We start from the raw sequence: 23,338 nt of genomic DNA, 5'->3' as shown, positions 1-23,338 counted from the left end.
TGTTCTGTTTCGTGTGAATGGCGAATACAAATAATATTTCTAAAACTGGGTTTAAATTTTTTTTAATGGCTTCAGGGTTAGGATTAGAGACAATGGGCTCCAAACTAAACTGTATGACAAAATGGATGACTTCAGTTTTCCCTTATGTCGAGCAATATACCTTGTCGTCCAGTTTTTAGTGTGAACATATCACCGTTTGTAAGATACCTCAGGGCATGCTCATTGTGTGCAGATTTCAAACAACGCCATATCATTCTGGCAGAGATGTTGGTCCATCGAGTGTATAATGTCCAGGAACTCCTTGTTATAGGACACTTTTGGGGGCTATACCTACTATATATGATGTATCATTAGCCACTGTGAACGTGTGCATACTTTGTCATCTCTTTGGTAAAACTCTTGCACACTTGTTTTATCATTTTGCATGAAGTGAGGGACCTGACAGCTGTGGTGACAGTAGGCTACTCATGGTGGGTGCAACCGTTTTTGAACATCTGATATAATTACTGTTTTGACAGTGATTCATGAGTGCATGTCATCACAGCTGTACTTGTTCCAATGAGCTCTGTTCTGTGCTGGTTTTGATTTAGTAAACTGGTGTGGTAGTGGTAGTCCTCTTTGTGGCGGTGCAAGAATGAAATCTCCAGTAAAGGATCTACTCGGAAATGGCTATTTATAGACTAGACACTAGATAGAGATTCACGGAATCAACCCCTATTTTGCCAAATGTCCACACGGTCTTGATCGCGGATACAATACATCAAGGACGATGCTATATTGCAGCAACTGAATATCAGTATCACTTATTCTTTAGAACTTTAGACCAAATGACGCAATCACCGCATGTTCCGTATCCAACAACCATTGGTAATACATGGGCTGGGGTATTGGTACAGACATGTTCGTATGTCTGTCGAACTACCACACACATGTTCGTATGTCTGTCGAACTACCACTGACATGTTCGTATGTCTGTCGAACTACCACTGACATGTTCGTATGTCTGTCGAACTACCACACACATGTTCGTATGTCTGTCGAACTACCACTGACATGTTCGTATGTCTGTCGAACTACCACACACATGTTCGTATGTCTGTCGAACTACCACACACATGTTCGTATGTCTGTCGAACTACCACACACATGTTCGTATGTCTGTCGAACTACCACACACATGTCCGTATGTCTGTCGAACTACCACACACATGGTAGTATGTCTGTCGAACTACCACTGACATGTTCATATTTCTGTCGAACTACCACACACATGTTCGTATGTCTGTCGAACTACCACTGACATGTCCGTATGTCTGTCGAACTACAACTGACATGTTCGTATGTCTGTCGAACTACCACACACATGTTCGTATGTCTGTCGAACTACCACACACATGTTCGTATGTCTGTCGAACTACCACACACATGTTCGTATGTCTGTCGAACTACCACACACATGTCCGTATGTCTGTCGAACTACCACACACATGTTCGTATGTCTGTCGAACTACCACACACATGTTCGTATGTCTGTCGAACTACCACACACATGTTCGTATGTCTGTCGAACTACCACACACATGTTCGTATGTCTGTCGAACTACCACACACATGTTCGTATGTCTGTCGAACTACCACTGACATGTTCGTATGTCTGTCGAACTACCACAGACATGTTCGTATGTCTGTCGAACTACCACACACATGTTCGTATGTCTGTCGAACTACCACAGACATGTTCGTATGTCTGTCGAACTACCACACACATGTTCGTATGTCTGTCGAACTACCACACACATGTTCGTATGTCTGTCGAACTACCACTCATGTCGTATGTCTACCAACTACCACTGACATGTTCGTATGTCTTCGAACTACCACTAACATGTATGTCTGTCGAACTACCACTGACATGTTCGTATGTCTGTCGTATGTTCGTATGTCTGTCGAACTACCACTGACATGTCCGTATGTCTGTCGAACTACCACTGACATCGTATGTCTGTCGAACTACCACACACATGTTCGTATGTCTGTCGAACTACCACACACATGTTCGTATGTCTGTCGAACTACCACACACATGTTCGTATGTCTGTCGAACTACCACTGACATGTTCGTATGTCTGTCGAACTACCACACACATGTTCGTATGTCTGTCGAACTACCACACACATGTTCGTATGTCTGTCGAACTACCACACACATGTTCGTATGTCTGTCGAACTACCACACACATGTTCGTATGTCTGTCGAACTACCACACACATGTTCGTATGTCTGTCGAACTACCACTGACATGTCCGTATGTCTGTCGAACTACCACTGACATGTTCGTATGTTCTGTCGAACTACCACACACATGTTCGTATGTCTGTCGAACTACCACTGACATGTTCGTATGTCTGTCGAACTACCACACATGTTCGTATGTCTGTCGAACTATGTGTCCTATGTCTGTCGAACTACCACTGACATGTTCGTATGTCTGTCGAACTACCACTACCACAGACATGTCCGTATGTCTGTCGAACTACCACACACATGTTCGTATGTCTGTCGAACTACCACACACATGTTCGTATGTCTGTCGAACTACCACTGACATGTTCGTATGTCTGTCGAACTACCACACACATGTTCGTATGTCTGTCGAACTACCACACACATGTTCGTATGTCTGTCGAACTACCACACACATGTTCGTATGTCTGTCGAACTACCACACACATGTTCGTATGTCTGTCGAACTACCACACACATGTTCGTATGTCTGTCGAACTACCACACACATGTTCGTATGTCTGTCGAACTACCACAGACATGTTCGTATGTCTGTCGAACTACCACACACATGTTCGTATGTCTGTCGAACTACCACACACATGTTCGTATGTCTGTCGAACTACCACTGACATGTTCGTATGTCTGTCGAACTACCACAGACATGTTCGTATGTCTGTCGAACTACCACAGACATGTTCGTATGTCTGTCGAACTACCACACACATGTTCGTATGTCTGTCGAACTACCACACACATGTTCGTATGTCTGTCGAACTACCACTGACATGTTCGTATGTCTGTCGAACTACCACACACATGTTCGTATGTCTGTCGAACTACCACACACATGTCTCGTATGTCTGTCGAACTACCACACACATGTTCGTATGTCTGTCGAACTACCACACACATGTCCGTATGTCTGTCGAACTACCACACACATGTTCGTATGTCTGTCGAACTACCACACACATGTTCGTATGTCTGTCGAACTACCACACACATGTTCGTATGTCTGTCGAACTACCACTGACATGTTCGTATGTCTGTCGAACTACGTTCGTATGTCTGTCGAACTACCACTGACATGTTCGTATGTCTGTCGAACTACCACACACATGTTCGTATGTCTGTCGAACTACCACACACATGTTCGTATGTCTGTCGAACTACCACAGACATGTTCGTATGTCTGTCGAACTACCACACACATGTTCGTATGTCTGTCGAACTACCACACACATGTTCGTATGTCTGTCCACACACATGTCGTACTACCACCACACACATGTTCGTATGTCTGTCGAACTACCACTGACATGTTCGTATGTCTGTCGAACTACCACACACATGTTCGTATGTCTGTATGTCTGTCGAACTACCACTGACATGTTCGTATGTCTGTCGAACTACCACACACATGTTCGTATGTCTGTCGAACTACCACACACATGTCTCGTATGTCTGTCGAACTACCACAGACATGTTCGTATGTCTGTCGAACTACCACATGTTCGTATGTCTGTCGAACTACCACACATGTTCGTATGTCTGTCGAACTACCACTGTGTTCTATGTCTGTCGAACTACCACACACATGTTCGTATGTCTGTCGAACTACCACACACATGTCGTATGTCTGTCGAACTACCACACACATGTTCGTATGTCTGTCGAACTACCACACACATGTTCGTATGTCTGTCTGTCGAACTACCACACACATGTTCGTATGTCTGTCGAACTACCACACACATGTTCGTATGTCTGTCGAACTACCACACACATGTTCGTATGTCTGTCGAACTACCACAGTTCGTACATACCACACACATGTCGTATGTCTGTCGAACTACCACACACATGTTCGTATGTCTGTCGAACTACCACACATGTTCGTATGTCTGTCGAACTACCACACACATGTTCGTATGTCTGTCGAACTACCACATGTTTCGTATGTCTGTCGAACTACCACACACATGTTCGTATGTCTGTCGAACTACCACATGTTCACATGTTCGTATGTCTGTCGAACTACCACACATGTTCGTATGTCTGTCGAACTATGTCAACTACCACACACATGTTCGTATGTCTGTCGAACTACCACTGACATGTCCGTATGTCTGTCGAACTACCACTGTGTTCGTATGTCTGTCGAACTACCACACACATGTTCGTATGTCTGTCGAACTACCACTGACATGTTCGTATGTCTGTCGAATGTCTGTCGAACTACCACACACATGTTCGTATGTCTGTCGAACTACCACTGACATGTTCGTATGTCTGTCGAACTACCACTGACATGTTCGTATGTCTGTCGAACTACCACATGTCGTATGTCGAACTACCACACACATGTTCGTATGTCTGTCGAACTACCACACACATGTTCGTATGTCTGTCGAACTACCACACACATGTTCGTATGTCTGTCGAACTACCACACACATGTTCGTATGTCTGTCGAACTACCACACACATGTTCGTATGTCTGTCGAACTACCACAGACATGTTCGTATGTCTGTCGAACTACCACACACATGTTCGTATGTCTGTCGAACTACCACACACATGTTCGTATGTCTGTCGAACTACCACTGACATGTTCGTATGTCTGTCGAACTACCACTGACATGTTCGTATGTCTGTCGAACTACCACACACATGTTCGTATGTCTGTCGAACTACCACACACATGTCGTATGTCTGTCGAACTACCACTGACATGTTCGTATGTCTGTCGAACTACCACAGACATGTCCGTATGTCTGTCGAACTACCACACACATGTTCGTATGTCTGTCGAACTACCACACACATGTTCGTATGTCTGTCGAACTACCACTGACATGTTCGTATGTCTGTCGAACTACCACACACATGTTCGTATGTCTGTCGAACTACCACACACATGTTCGTATGTCTGTCGAACTACCACTGACATGTTCGTATGTCTGTCGAACTACCACACACATGTTCGTATGTCTGTCGAACTACCACACACATGTTCGTATGTCTGTCGAACTACCACACACATGTTCGTATGTCTGTCGAACTACCACAGACATGTTCGTATGTCTGTCGAACTACCACACACGTGTTCGTATGTCTGTCGAACTACCACACACATGTTCGTATGTCTGTCGAACTACCACTGACATGTTCGTATGTCTGTCGAACTACCACAGACATGTTCGTATGTCTGTCGAACTACCACAGACATGTCCGTATGTCTGTCGAACTACCACACACATGTTCGTATGTCTGTCGAACTACCACACACATGTTCGTATGTCTGTCGAACTACCACTGACATGTTATGTCGTCGAACTACCACTGTGTTCTGTATGTCGTCGAACTACCACACACATGTTCGTATGTCTGTCGAACTACCACACACATGTTCGTATGTCTGTCGAACTACCATGTTCGTATGTCTGTCGAACTACCACACACATGTTCGTATGTCTGTCGAACTACCACACACATGTTCGTATGTCTGTCGAACTACCACACACATGTTCGTATGTCTGTCGAACTACCACACACATGTTCGTATGTCTGTCGAACTACCACACACATGTCCGTATGTCTGTCGAACTACCACTGACATGTTCGTATGTCTGTCGAACTACCACAGACATGTTCGTATGTCTGTCGAACTACCACTGACATGTTCGTATGTCTGTCGAACTACCACAGACATGTTCGTATGTCTGTCGAACTACCACTGACATGTTCGTATGTCTGTCGAACTACCACAGACATGTTCGTATGTCTGTCGAACTACCACACACATGTTCGTATGTCTGTCGAACTACCACTGACATGTTCGTATGTCTGTCGAACTACCACTGACATGTTCGTATGTCTGTCGAACTACCACTGACATGTTCGTATGTCTGTCGAACTACCACTGACATGTTCGTATGTCTGTCGAACTACCACACACATGTTCGTATGTCTGTCGAACTACCACACACATGTTCGTATGTCTGTCGAACTACCACACACATGTTCGTATGTCTGTCGAACTACCACAGACATGTTCGTATGTCTGTCGAACTACCACAGACATGTTCGTATGTCTGTCGAACTACCACACACATGTTCGTATGTCTGTCGAACTACCACTGACATGTTCGTATGTCTGTCGAACTACCACTGACATGTTCGTATGTCTGTCGAACTACCACACACATGTTCGTATGTCTGTCGAACTACCACACACATGTTCGTATGTCTGTCGAACTACCACACACATGTTCGTATGTCTGTCGAACTACCACAGACATGTTCGTATGTCTGTCGAACTACCACACACATGTTCGTATGTCTGTCGAACTACCACACACATGTTCGTATGTCTGTCGAACTACCACACACATGTTCGTATGTCTGTCGAACTACCACATGTTCGTATGTCTGTCGAACTACCACACACATGTTCGTATGTCTGTCGAACTACCACACACATGTTCGTATGTCTGTCGAACTACCACACACATGTTCGTATGTCTGTCGAACTACCACACACATGTTCGTATGTCTGTCGAACTACCACACACATGTTCGTATGTCTGTCGAACTACCACACACATGTTCGTATGTCTGTCGAACTACCACACACATGTTCGTATGTCTGTCGAACTACCACTGACATGTTCGTATGTCTGTCGAACTACCACACACATGTTCGTATGTCTGTCGAACTACCACACACATGTTCGTATGTCTGTCGAAGACAACTACCACACACATACCACACCACACATGTTCGTATGTCTGTCGAACTACCACACACATGTTCGTATGTCTGTCGAACTACCACACACATGTTCGTATGTCTGTCGAACTACCACTGACATGTTCGTATGTCTGTCGAACTACCACTGACATGTTCGTATGTCTGTCGAACTACCACACACATGTTCGTATGTCTGTCGAACTACCACACACATGTTCGTATGTCTGTCGAACTACCACTGACATGTTCGTATGTCTGTCGAACTACCACACACATGTTCGTATGTCTGTCGAACTACCACACACATGTTCGTATGTCTGTCGAACTACCACACACATGTTCGTATGTCTGTCGAACTACCACACACATGTTCGTATGTCTGTCGAACTACCACACACATGTCCGTATGTCTGTCGAACTACCACACACACATGTCTGTCGAACTACCACAGACATGTTCGTATGTCTGTCGAACTACCACTGACATGTTCGTATGTCTGTCGAACTACCACAGACATGTTCGTATGTCTGTCGAACTACCACACACATGTTCGTATGTCTGTCGAACTACCACAGACATGTTCGTATGTCTGTCGAACTACCACACACATGTTCGTATGTCTGTCGAACTACCACACACATGTTCGTATGTCTGTCGAACTACCACTGACATGTTCGTATGTCTGTCGAACTACCACACACATGTTCGTATGTCTGTCGAACTACCACACACATGTTCGTATGTCTGTCGAACTACCACACACATGTTCGTATGTCTGTCGAACTACCACACACATGTTCGTATGTCTGTCGAACTACCACTGACATGTTCGTATGTCTGTCGAACTACCACAGACATGTTCGTATGTCTGTCGAACTACCACACACATGTTCGTATGTCTGTCGAACTACCACACACATGTTCGTATGTCTGTCGAACTACCACACACATGTTCGTATGTCTGTCGAACTACCACACACATGTTCGTATGTCTGTCGAACTACCACACACATGTTCGTATGTCTGTCGAACTACCACTGACATGTTCGTATGTCTGTCGAACTACCACTGACATGTTCGTATGTCTGTCGAACTACCACACACATGTTCGTATGTCTGTCGAACTACCACACACATGTTCGTATGTCTGTCGAACTACCACACACATGTTCGTATGTCTGTCGAACTACCACAGACATGTTCGTATGTCTGTCGAACTACCACACACATGTTCGTATGTCTGTCGAACTACCACACACATGTTCGTATGTCTGTCGAACTACCACACACATGTTCGTATGTCTGTCGAACTACCACACATGTTCCTTCGTATGTCTGTCGAACTACCACACACATGTCCGTATGTCTGTCGAACTACCACACACATGTCCGTATGTCTGTCGAACTACCACACACATGTTCGTATGTCTGTCGAACTACCACTGACATGTTCGTATGTCTGTCGAACTACCACTGACATGTTCGTATGTCTGTCGAACTACCACACACATGTTCGTATGTCTGTCGAACTACCACACACATGTTCGTATGTCTGTCGAACTACCACACACATGTTCGTATGTCTGTCGAACTACCACACACATGTTCGTATGTCTGTCGAACTACCACACACATGTTCGTATGTCTGTCGAACTACCACAACATGTTCGTATGTCTGTCGAACTACCACACACATGTCCGTATGTCTGTCGAACTACCACACATGTTCGTTCGTATGTCTGTCGAACTACCACACACATGTTCGTATGTCTCTCGAACTACCACAGACATGTTCGTATGTCTGTCGAACTACCACACACATGTCTGTCTGTCGAACTACCACATGTTCACATGTCATGTTCGTATGTCTGTCGAACTACCACACACATGTTCGTATGTCTGTCGAACTACCACACTTCGACATGTCGAACTCGTATGTCTGTCGAACTACCACACACATGTCCGTATGTCTGTCGAACTACCACACACATGTTCGTATGTCTGTCGAACTACCACACACATGTTCGTATGTCTGTCGAACTACCACTGACATGTTCGTATGTCTGTCGAACTACCACACACATGTTCGTATGTCTGTCGAACTACCACAGACATGTTCGTATGTCTGTCGAACTACCACAGACATGTTCGTATGTCTGTCGAACTACCACAGACATGACATGTCTCGTATGTCTGTCGAACTACCACACACATGTTCGTATGTCTGTCGAACTACCACACACATGTTCGTATGTCTGTCGAACTACCACACATGTCTGTCGATGTTCGTATGTCTGTCGAACTACCACACACATGTTCGTATGTCTGTCGAACTACCACTGACATGTTCGTATGTCTGTCGAACTACCACTGACATGTTCGTATGTCTGTCGAACTACCACACACATGTTCGTATGTCGTCGAACTATGTCGTATCGAACTACCACACACATGTCCGTATGTCTGTCGAACTACCACACACATGTTCGTATGTCTGTCGAACTACCACACACATGTTCGTATGTCTGTCGAACTACCACACACATGTTCGTATGTCTGTCGAACTACCACACACATGTTCGTATGTCTGTCGAACTACCACACACATGTTCGTATGTCTGTCGAACTACCACTGACATGTTCGTATGTCTGTCGAACTACCACACACATGTTCGTATGTCTGTCGAACTACCACACACATGTTCGTATGTCTGTCGAACTACCACACACATGTTCGTATGTCTGTCGAACTACCACACACATGTTCGTATGTCTGTCGAACTACCACACACATGTTCGTATGTCTGTCGAACTACCACACACATGTTCGTATGTCTGTCGAACTACCACACACATGTTCGTATGTCTGTCGAACTACCACTGACATGTTCGTATGTCTGTCGAACTACCACTGTGTTCGTATGTCTGTCGAACTACCACACACATGTTCGTATGTCTGTCGAACTACCACACACATGTTCGTATGTCTGTCGAACTACCACACACATGTTCGTATGTCTGTCGAACTACCACAGACATGTTCGTATGTCTGTCGAACTACCACAGACATGTTCGTATGTCTGTCGAACTACCACTACCACATGTTCGTATGTCTGTCGAACTACCACACACATGTTCGTATGTCTGTCGAACTACCACACACATGTTCGTATGTCTGTCGAACTACCACTGACATGTTCGTATGTCTGTCGAACTACCACTGACATGTTCGTATGTCTGTCGAACTACCACACACATGTTCGTATGTCTGTCGAACTACCACACACATGTTCGTATGTCTGTCGAACTACCACACACATGTCCGTATGTCTGTCGAACTACCACACACATGTTCGTATGTCTGTCGAACTACCACACACATGTTCGTATGTCTGTCGAACTACCACTGACATGTTCGTATGTCTGTCGAACTACCACTGACATGTTCGTATGTCTGTCGAACTACCACTGACATGTTCGTATGTCTGTCGAACTACCACACACATGTTCGTATGTCTGTCGAACTACCACACACATGTTCGTATGTCTGTCGAACTACCACACACATGTTCGTATGTCTGTCGAACTACCACACACATGTTCGTATGTCTGTATGTCTGTCGAATGTCTGTCGAACTACCACATGTCTGTCGAACTACCACAGACATGTTCGTATGTCTGTCGAACTACCACACACATGTTCGTATGTCTGTCGAACTACCACTACCACACACATGTTCGTATGTCTGTCGAACTACCACCACATGTTCGTATGTCTGTCGAACTACCACATGTCCGTATGTCTGTCGAACTACCACACACATGTTCGTATGTCTGTCGAACTACCACACACATGTTCGTATGTCTGTCGAACTACCACTGACATGTTCGTATGTCTGTCGAACTACCACTGACATGTTCGTATGTCTGTCGAACTACCACTGACATGTCCGTATGTCTGTCGAACTACCACTGACATGTTCGTATGTCTGTCGAACTACCACACACATGTTCGTATGTCTGTCGAACTACCACACACATGTTCGTATGTCTGTCGAACTACCACACACATGTTCGTATGTCTGTCGAACTACCACACACATGTTCGTATGTCTGTCGAACTACCACACACATGTTCGTATGTCTGTCGAACTACCACACACATGTTCGTATGTCTGTCGAACTACCACACACATGTTCGTATGTCTGTCGAACTACCACTGACATGTTCGTATGTCTGTCGAACTACCACTGACATGTTCGTATGTCTGTCGAACTACCACACACATGTTCGTATGTCTGTCGAACTACCACACACATGTTCGTATGTCTGTCGAACTACCACACACATGTTCGTATGTCTGTCGAACTACCACACACATGTTCGTATGTCTGTCGAACTACCACACACATGTTCGTATGTCTGTCGAACTACCACACACATGTTCGTATGTCTGTCGAACTACCACAGACATGTTCGTATGTCTGTCGAACTACCACACACATGTTCGTATGTCTGTCGAACTACCACACACATGTTCGTATGTCTGTCGAACTACCACACACATGTCTATGTCTGTCGAACTACCACACACATGTTCGTATGTCTGTCGAACTACCACACACATGTCCGTATGTCTGTCGAACTACCACACACATGTTCGTATGTCTGTCGAACTACCACACACATGTTCGTATGTCTGTCGAACTACCACACACATGTTCGTATGTCTGTCGAACTACCACACATGTTCGTATGTCTGTCGAACTACCACACACATGTTCGTATGTCTGTCGAACTACCACACACATGTTCGTATGTCTGTCGAACTACCACAGACATGTTCGTATGTCTGTCGAACTACCACACACATGTTCGTATGTCTGTCGAACTACCACAGACATGTTCGTATGTCTGTCGAACTACCACACACATGTTCGTATGTCTGTCGAACTACCACACACATGTTCGTATGTCTGTCGAACTACCACACACATGTTCGTATGTCTGTCGAACTACCACACACATGTTCGTATGTCTGTCGAACTACCACACACATGTTCGTATGTCTGTCGAACTACCACACACATGTTCGTATGTCTGTCGAACTACCACACACATGTTCGTATGTCTGTCGAACTACCACACACATGTCTATGTCTGTCGAACTACCACACACATGTTCGTATGTCTGTCGAACTACCACACACATGTTCGTATGTCTGTCGAACTACCACACACATGTTCGTATGTCTGTCGAACTACCACAGACATGTTCGTATGTCTGTCGAACTACCACAGACATGTTCGTATGTCTGTCGAACTACCACAGACATGTCCGTATGTCTGTCGAACTACCACACACATGTTCGTATGTCTGTCGAACTACCACACACATGTTCGTATGTCTGTCGAACTACCACACACATGTTCGTATGTCTGTCGAACTACCACTGACATGTTCGTATGTCTGTCGAACTACCACTGACATGTTCGTATGTCTGTCGAACTACCACACACATGTTCGTATGTCTGTCGAACTACCACACACATGTTCGTATGTCTGTCGAACTACCACACACATGTTCGTATGTCTGTCGAACTACCACACACATGTTCGTATGTCTGTCGAACTACCACACACATGTTCGTATGTCTGTCGAACTACCACACACATGTTCGTATGTCTGTCGAACTACCACACACATGTTCGTATGTCTGTCGAACTACCACAGACATGTTCGTATGTCTGTCGAACTACCACTGACATGTTCGTATGTCTGTCGAACTACCACACACATGTTCGTATGTCTGTCGAACTACCACACACATGTTCGTATGTCTGTCGAACTACCACACACATGTCCGTATGTCTGTCGAACTACCACACACATGTCCGTATGTCTGTCGAACTACCACACACATGTTCGTATGTCTGTCGAACTACCACACACATGTTCGTATGTCTGTCGAACTACCACACACATGTTCGTATGTCTGTCGAACTACCACACACATGTTCGTATGTCTGTCGAACTACCACACACATGTTCGTATGTCTGTCGAACTACCACACACATGTTCGTATGTCTGTCGAACTACCACACACATGTCCGTATGTCTGTCGAACTACCACACACATGTTCGTATGTCTGTCGAACTACCACAAACATGTTCGTATGTCTGTCGAACTACCACACATGTCTGTCGAACTACCACACACATGTTCGTATGTCTGTCGAACTACCACAGACATGTTCGTATGTCTGTCGAACTACCACACACATGTTCGTATGTCTGTCGAACTACCACACACATGTTCGTATGTCTGTCGAACTACCACAGACATGTTCGTATGTCTGTCGAACTACCACACACATGTCCGTCTGTCGTCGAACTACCACAGACATGTTCGTATGTCTGTCGAACTACACACACGTATGTTCGTATGTCTGTCGAACTACCACAGACATGTTCGTATGTCTGTCGAACTACCACACACATGTTCGTATGTCTGTCGAACTACCACACACATGTCCGTATGTCTGTCGAACTACCACACACATGTTCGTATGTCTGTCGAACTACCACACACATGTTCGTATGTCTGTCGAACTACCACACACATGTTCGTATGTCTGTCGAACTACCACAGACATGTTCGTATGTCTGTCGAACTACCACACACATGTCCGTATGTCTGTCGAACTACCACAGACATGTCCCTATGTCTGTCGAACTACCACACACATGTTCGTATGTCTGTCGAACTACCACACACATGTTCGTATGTCTGTCGAACTACCACACACATGTTCGTATGTCTGTCGAACTACCACTGACATGTTCGTATGTCTGTCGAACTACCACACACATGTTCGTATGTCTGTCGAACTACCACTGACATGTTCGTATGTCTGTCGAACTACCACACACATGTCCGTATGTCTGTCGAACTACCACACACATGTTCGTATGTCTGTCGAACTACCACACACATGTTCGTATGTCTGTCGAACTACCACACACATGTTCGTATGTCTGTCGAACTACCACACACATGTTCGTATGTCTGTCGAACTACCACACACATGTTCGTATGTCTGTCGAACTACCACACACATGTTCGTATGTCTGTCGAACTACCACACACATGTTCGTATGTCTGTCGAACTACCACACACATGTCCGTATGTCTGTCGAACTACCACACACATGTTCGTATGTCTGTCGAACTACCACACACATGTTCGTATGTCTGTCGAACTACCACACACATGTTCGTATGTCTGTCGAACTACCACACACATGTCCGTATGTCTGTCGAACTACCACACACATGTCCGTATGTCTGTCGAACTACCACACACATGTTCGTATGTCTGTCGAACTACCACACACATGTCCGTATGTCTGTCGAACTACCACAGACATGTCCGTATGTCTGTCGAACTACCACACACATGTCCGTATGTCTGTCGAACTACCACACACATGTTCGTATGTCTGTCGAACTACCACAGACATGTCCGTATGTCTGTCGAACTACCACACACATGTTCGTATGTCTGTCGAACTACCACAGACATGTCCGTATGTCTGTCGAACTACCACAGACATGTTCGTATGTCTGTCGAACTACCACTGACATGTTCGTATGTCTGTCGAACTACCACTGACATGTTCGTATGTCTGTCGAACTACCACTGACATGTTCGTATGTCTGTCGAACTACCACTGACATGTTCGTATGTCTGTCGAACTACCACAGACATGTTCGTATGTCTGTCGAACTACCACACACATGTTCGTATGTCTGTCGAACTACCACTGACATCTTCGTATGTCTGTCGAACTACCACAGACATGTTCGTATGTCTGTCGAACTACCACACTCATGTTCGTATGTCTGTCGAACTACCACTGACATGTTCGTATGTCTGTCGAACTACCACTGACATGTTCGTATGTCTGTCGAACTACCACAGACATGTTCGTATGTCTGTCGAACTACCACACACATGTTCGTATGTCTGTCGAACTACCACAGACATATTCACCTACTGCAGGCAGACTCGTACGAGTTACACATGTTATAGTCTAGGGAGTTATGTTAATTTTTTGAAGGTTGCATTTTTTTTTTCTCAAGTTAATGAAATTTTGGTCATATGTTCCTATGACCTACCTGAACTAGAAATCCATTGGTAGCATTTTTTTCTGACCACTATCCTGTCATCCATCTTGAAATTCAAAATGGCCATTATTTTCATATAATTTCTTTATATATCTCCATTCCCATTTAACATAGAAACATAATTTTGGGGTCTATTTAAACATATTATTTTAGTGAATTAAAATATGTTTTATTATTATTCATCTTACATGGCAACCATCTTAAAATTCAAAATTGACGTCATTCCATTATATTTTTTTTATCTATCTTTACTCCCATTAAAAACAGAAAAATATTTCTGGTGTCAGTTTACATCTATGAGCTCAGATGATTATTTTGTAAAAAGAAAAATTGTTGTCTGATCTTCGCAGCCATCTTGAAATTCAAAATGGCTACCACTTTAATTTTTAAAAATCAAATATCTCAACTCCCGGTTAACATGGAAGCATAATTTTTTGTCCATGTACATTTCTGTATTCCATGCATTGGATGGTTTTCATTTATATAGTCACTGAATCATGAAAACAATCTTGAAATTCAATATGGCTGCCATTTTAATACATTTTTCTTATATCTCAACTCATGGTTAATGGAGAAGCACAATGTTGTCTAGATGTATATTTCAGTGGTCAATGAATACAATTCATTAGATTTATAGTCATCCAATTATGGCAAACATCTTAAACTTCAAAATGGCCACCAATGTAATCATTTGGCAAGTACCTTTTCTCCTAATCTACATACAAATGCAACTTTTGTCTTCATTAGTACATTTTCAGGTCAAATAATTATAATATTGCAATATTAATAACAAACTAATGGAATAAAGGAACATACCAACTGTAAATTGTAATTCATAATGGCATATTAGGCATCTACTTCATTGTAATAGCATGCATATTGCAGCAGTCCTCATCGGTTTTACGCTTGGAACGCCCTGTACATTGAAGGTTGTGTCGCTTACACTAAATTACAGTACATCTATCTGAACACTTACTGACATCACAATTGCATCTGATCAGTTCTACCACAGCTAGCTTCTGGTGCAGCTTGCACCTCCAACAGCAGTCACAAATATACCAACTCTCTTGACCCAACCAAGTTTGCATGGATCAAGAATGTCCAGATGTAGCATGGCATTTGGAGCGAGATGTGCTCTTTGGGTATGCTGTTTTCATACCCCAGAGGTAGGTGGCAGTGTTTCCACACTTTGATTTGGTGATGGTTTCTAGAACTTCTTTCATCTTCTTGCATCAGTTGTAGAAAACCTCGGTGGCGTCGTGGCAGGTCATCAGTCTACAGGCTGGTAGGTACTGGGTTCGGATCCCAGTCGAGGCATGGGATTTTTAATCTAGATACCGACTCCAAACCCTGAGTGAGTGCTCCACAAGGCTCAATGGGTAGGTGTAAACCACTTGCACTGACCAGTGATCCATAACTGGTTCAACAAAGGCCATGGTTTGTGCTATCCTGCCTGTGGGAAGCGCAAATAAAAGATCCCTTGCTGCTAATCGGAAGAGTAGCCCATGTAGTGGCGACAGCGGGTTTCCTCTTAGAATCTGTGTGGTCCTTAACCATATGTCTGACGCCATATAACCGTAAATAAAATGTGTTGAGTGCGTCGTTAAATAAAACATTTCTTTCTTTCTTTCAGTTGTAGAAATGACCCTTGTGCTTGGTTTCATGCAGTAAAATGTTCACATTTTCCACTGACCTCTTTGTGTGCTTCATCACTGATTCCAACTTGACTTTGGTGTTACTTATATGTGGAGCTTTCGTGAATACTTTGAATTCTCTTTACTGATGTCCACCATCACCAATTGTCCTGTTGTGTCATATTCATTTACAGCATGAACATCTGGTAATCCGAGTCTATCTCTGGACACAGTTCTTTATACAATATTTGCAGGTTGATCTGGTTGTGATTCACATATAATTATTTGTGTAACCTAATGGTGATAAAAGCCCAACAGTCTTTGCCTTTGATGTAGAAATCCACCTCATTGCCTATCCCAATTACTTCACGAGTATGCGGAATCATGATCATGTCTGCTTCTTCTTGTGTAATGACACCTGTGGTAGGATGGTTTTTTTAGTACATATTGTGTTGTGTGTGACTATAATTAGCGTTTTCCATCAGTAAATAACTTTATATGCCAGATGTATTATCAGATGATCATTTGTATATCTAATTGATGCCATTGATAGGAGTAGGCTTTCGCATGTGTCATTGTCACATCATGGCCTGTAATAGTTTTCGATATCGTAGTGCTCAGATATCTTCGAAAATCTGTAGCCTGGTTAGTGGAAATATCTGATGTCATCTTTCATAAATATTACTGTGTTAAAAAATAAATCTTACACCCATGTAACCATCTAATAATGAATCAAAGCATACAGGAAATGCTTCTGTTCACTCACAACATATATGGCAGATTAGAAGTGAATTTCTGCACCAGACACAGACTTAGTTCTTATCCTGAGAAGATCACACACACTGATTCCAATAATTATCGGTACAGACATAAATTGCAACCAGATCAACATGCAACTAATTGACGATGAACTGGGTTCAGAAAGAAAATCAACATTACCAGGGTTTCATGTAGTAACTGGATGTGACACAAGAGGACAAATTGATGGTATATGCAAACAAATGTTATTGAATGTATTCGGGAAAGCTCCACTGGCTTATCTGAAGCTCTTAGCCAGCTTGGAATTACTAAGGAATCATACAAAGAGGTCAATACTCCATGGTACTAAGCTCAAGGGTCATTTGTACAATTGATGCAGCTATCTGAGAGGATAGAAGTTCAAGACACCATCGCCAAACCAAAGTGTGAAAACACTGCCAAATATCTAATAGCAGTATACTCAAAGAGCATATCTCCAAGCAAATACTCTAGCTTAGTATTCCATGCTACATCCAGTGATCTATACCCATGGTTGGATCAAGGAGGATATATTTGTAACTGTGGTTGAAGGTGCAAGCTGAACCAGAGGCTGTAATAGAACTGATCAGATGGAACTGTGGTATCAGTAAGTGTTACGGTAGATGAACCTGTAAGGAATACAACCTGCAATGTACAGGCCTTCTAAGTGGTGATGGTTTCTGTAATACACATGTCATTACAGACGATGTAGATGCCTAATCAGGGGTCACAATGGAAATAAATTAATTTTAGTCAATTTTCAGATACTTGTATTTAGGATATTTCTTTAGAAAATATTAAAAAGTGGTTAATTTAAACAACATTCTATTAGCCAGATACTAAATGGGTGAGCTCTGCTAATGTGTCATTGTGAATTACAGTTTACAATTGGTCTGTTCCTCTTATTTCATTAGTTTAAAATCCAGAATATGAAAGTCATTAGTAATGCAATATTTTAATTATTTCACATAAAATGTATGTGGACTAGGAGGAAAAGTATTTGCCAATGATAAAATTGGTGGCCATTTTTAAAAATCCATATGGCTGCCATTTTTAATTTTAACGTGGTTCCATGACTGGAGGATGGTTATAAAAATGTCACCCTTTAAGTCATTGATCCTAAACATGTACAGACAAAAATAATTGTGCTTCTGCCTTAAACGGAAGTTGCGATATATAAAAAATACATTAAAATGGTGGCCATTTTGAATTTCAAGATGGCTGCCACAATTGGATGACTATAAAAATGTCATCAATAAATTCATGGCTACATAAATGTACATATAGATAAAACATATTGTGTTTCTATGTTAACCGAGAGTTGAGATATATGGAAAAATATATTAACATGGTGGACATTTTGAATTTCAAGATGGATGCTTACCTCAGACAACAATTTTTGTTTTCACAACTTCATTCACTGGGCTCGTAAATGTAAACAGATACCTAAATTGTTACTGTGAGTAAATATATATATAAGAATATTTAATTGGTGGCCATTTTGAATTTCAAGATGGCTGTCATGCCCAAATGACTAAATAAAATGTTATCAACGAGTTCATTGACCTCAAAAATATAAATAGACACAAGAATTGTGTTTCTATGTTAACTGGGAGTCAAAATATATGTAAAATATCCCAAAATTATGGCCATTTTGAATTTCAAGATGGCCTCCATTATCAAATGACTGAAAGAAATGCTACCAATGGATTTCTAGTTCTGGAAAGTCTTAAGAATAAAAAGAAATACAGTTTACTGACTTGAGCAAATTTACATAACTGCCTGGACTATTACTTGAAATACACGACGCACTCAGGATTACAGCCACCGCGCAGTACAAACACCGTAAATCGTTGGGGTTAGGTAGTTTTTATTTATCACTACGTACACATAATTCAATTATATTATCAAAATATTAAAACAACGTGTAATATGGCGACCTAGCCAGTTGAATACGTAGATTTTAGTGTAGTTTAAATACATCTATATCCAGGCAATGTTTTGTTGAGCTATATAGCAGCTGAAGATAGTAGATTATCTTTACCCCTCCCTCTCGTACTTAGGTATCGCACGGGAGGATATTACACACGTTAACCAACTCACTAGGCCCTGTGTGTCCCATCCGTGCATGCATCGGTGAACTGAAGGGAAGCTTACTTTATTGTGACTTTGCTCAGGGAGTCCTCGTGACCCTTAGAGATATGAATAATAATTGAATATTGTGGAAGTGTTTACAACCTCTTCTTCAGATGATAGTTTCTCCATTTCAAAGCACAATCCCTTAAAGCACAATACAACTATTATCTACTGTGCTAATACATCAGAACGACAAAACCGTAACACATGGTCAGAGCCGTATCTCTGCACAATGCAGAGTCGAATGGGCATGGGGCAAAATGGTGGTTAATTTTCTCTATGCAAAATGGTGGTTGATTGCCTCGTCTATATGAGGACATCTACTCATTTACAACCACAAAGAGGACTGCCATTCCCAGACTAGTTTACTAAATCAAACTGGCACCGGACAGAGTTCATTGAAATAAGTACAGCTGTGGTGACATGCACTCATGAACCGCTGTCAACATATAGGTTGATGTTTTCTAACGCATTTCACAAAAAACTCGTCAGTGTTCTTGGTGAGTTGATACATTATTAGTTTATCTACTTTAGCGACTGTATCTAAAACAAACAAAGATATTCCAAATGCTTAGATAATATCAATATTCTTAAGTACTATTGTTAAAATATTGTCGAGACTACAGCTTTAAAACTCATATTGCCTAATGCACCCAACAAAAATATTAACAAATGTTAAAGGATCGCATATTACGAAATGCTAATTTCAACGTGGTTGTCCGATTCATGTTCCACTGAAACCTTCAAAGCCTACAGACTGCACGTACCTCGCTGTCCACCCAAATCATACTGAGGTTGTAGCCGGCTAGAACATCTTCTCGTCCGTTAACATCCTCCAGCGCCATTGTGGCGGCTTCCCTGATTCCGTCTCCGCCGGGCCAGGGGCCGGTCATGGGTTGCATGGCCAGCACAAACAAATCCGTCACGGCCGACAGCTTCCGGTCAAACAAGAGAACAACGAAAACAAAAAGTCGCATTTTGCTGCTCTAAATACCTGGTGTTCGTTTAATATTACTAATATTTTTTGTCAAAATGAATTAATAATATTTTTGTCAAAATGAAATGACAATATGTTTACTTGGGTTTTTTTCTGCAAAATGATATAGCAACTTTTTTTAAAGAATAAAATGACAATATATTTCTGTCGAAATGAATTGACAATATTTTTGGCCAGAATGAAATGACAGTATTTTGTTCTGTCCAAATGAAATTAAAGCTATCTTTCCGGATTTATAATACTGTTTTATGCCAAAATTAATTGGCAATGCTGCTTCAGAAAAATTAATGGATCATGTAGTTAACCACTGCAAGTTAAAATACAATCAGCAAATATTACACCATCGGAAGTCGTGCCTTCACAATGTCGAATAATGTTCTAATAAAACACAATTTGCTGAATACTCGTCGGTTTTGCAAGTCTGATTGAAAATGAAGTCAACCCTGTGACTATCCGTTAAAAAGTATGGTTTAATTCAGCACCAGTGCTGCACAGTGAACTGTCTGGGATTTATATCAGTCCTGATCAGACTCAAAGGTGATTGGCACGACGTTACCACGCCCATGTGTTCGGGCTTCAAATAGCACACTGCAACGAGCCAATGGTATTCATTTCATAAGCAGGGAAAAGGGTTAGGCAGAAAAAAATAATTAACAAATATGTTCATTTCGTATTTGTTTGATCACAGTAGAAAATGTCTCTTTATCTATTTTACTCAGAAATCAATAGCGCTAAGTTACAAATAAATGTTACATCAATCTCACACGCGGCGCGGCAAAATTATGCCACGCCATATTGCGGCAATATGATGCCACGCCACACTGCGTCAATATGATGCCACGCCACACTGCGGTAATATGATGCCAAGCCACACTGCGGCAATATGATGCCCCGCCACACTGCGGTAATATGATGCCACGCCACACTGCGGCAATATGATGCCTCGCCACACTGCGGTAATATGATGCCACGCCACACTGCGGTAATATGATGCCACGCCATACTGCGGTAATATGATGCCTCGCCACACTGCGGTAATATGATGTCACGCCTCAATCCTACAGGCCGGTTATAATCAGGTGCATTAGTGAGTATCGTGAGATTATGTGGCGTGTATACTTATCTGTGTGCGTTTAAATGTGTGAGTGCATTTGTGTGTGTGCCCGTGTGTGTGCCTGTGTGTGTGCCTGTGAGAAAAAAAAAACACCGATCAATTGTATTTTGCCTGGTAGGTGGGTGTGGCACAGATAGTGGACCAACAATGTTTATTTTAATACTGGTAAAATACATCTCTGTCCTTATATCACTCCATAAAAGTTACTTTCTAGTAAGACATACATCAACACATACTAATGTCACGTCTCACTGCTGATCAATAATAGGTATAGGCACTGATTTGTGTGCTTCATCGTCTACAACACAAACCCTATTAGATGTGTTAGAACTGAAGGTTCGGGTATGTTGTAATGTCTACAAACACTGATGTATGTGTTTTAGTGTATAGAATATTAGATGTATGAGGTTCACTTGTAATGTCTACAAACACTGTGTGTGTTTTAGTGTATAGAACACAAACCCTATTAGATGTGTTAGAACTGAAGGTTCGGGTATGTTGTAATGTCTACAAACACTGATGTATGTGTTTTAGTGTATAGAACACAAACCCTATTAGATGTGTTAGAACTGAAGGTTCGGGTATGTTGTAATGTCTACAAACACTGATGTATGTGTTTTAGTGTATAGAACACAAACCCTATTAGATGTGTTAGAACTGAAGGTTCGGGTATGTTGTAATGTCTACAAACACTGATGTATGTGTTTTAGTGTATAGAACACAAACCCTATTAGATGTGTTAGAATTGCATGTTCGAGTATGTTGTAATATCTACACACACTGATGTATGTGGTTTAGTGTATAGAACACAAACCCTATTAGATGTGTTAGAATTGCATGTTCGAGTATGTTGTAATATCTACACACACTGATGTATGTGTTTTAGTGTATAGAACACAAACCATGTTAGATGTGTTAGAATTGCATGTTCGAGTATGTTGTAATATCTACACACACTGGTGTATGTGTTTTAGTGTATAGAACACAAACCCTAATAGATGTGTTAGAACTGAAGGTTCGAGTATGTTGTAATATCTACACACACTGATGTATGTGTTTTAGTGTATAGAACACAAACCCTATTAGATGTGTTAGAATTGCATGTTGTAATGTCTACAAACACTCATGTATGTTTTAGTGTATGAAAACAAACCATAATGTCATGTTCGAGTATGTTGTAATATCTACACACACTGGTGTATGTGTTTTAGTGTATAGAACACAAACCCTATTAGATGTGTTAGAACTGAAGGTTCGAGTATGTTGTAATATCTACACACATTGATGTATGTGTTTTAGTGTATAGAACACAAACCCTATTAGATGTGTTAGAATTGCATGTTCGAGTATGTTGTAATATCTACACACACTGATGTATGTGGTTTAGTGTATAGAACACAAACCCTATTAGATGTGTTAGAATTGCATGTTCGAGTATGT

The 23,338-nt window shown here is 42.1% G+C and overlaps 1 protein-coding gene across 1 annotated transcript in view; it reads right to left on the bottom strand.

The window, feature by feature from the left end:
• Positions 1-20,764, bottom strand: part of LOC121371987 (gamma-aminobutyric acid type B receptor subunit 1-like) — a 61,298-nt gene extending 40,534 nt beyond the window's left edge. The window contains exon 1 of the mRNA XM_041498222.1: positions 20,555-20,764. Within this exon, the coding sequence (XP_041354156.1) occupies positions 20,555-20,764 (210 nt within the window). The remainder of the gene's footprint in view (positions 1-20,554) is intronic.
• Positions 20,765-23,338: the final 2,574 nt, after the last annotated feature.

The sequence above is a fragment of the Gigantopelta aegis genome, chromosome 4, assembly GCF_016097555.1.
Source record: "Gigantopelta aegis isolate Gae_Host chromosome 4, Gae_host_genome, whole genome shotgun sequence".
Taxonomy (NCBI): Eukaryota; Metazoa; Mollusca; class Gastropoda; order Neomphalida; family Peltospiridae; genus Gigantopelta; species Gigantopelta aegis.
Note: the sequence above shows the minus strand (reverse complement) of the source record. Positions and strands in the feature narration are given on the sequence as shown.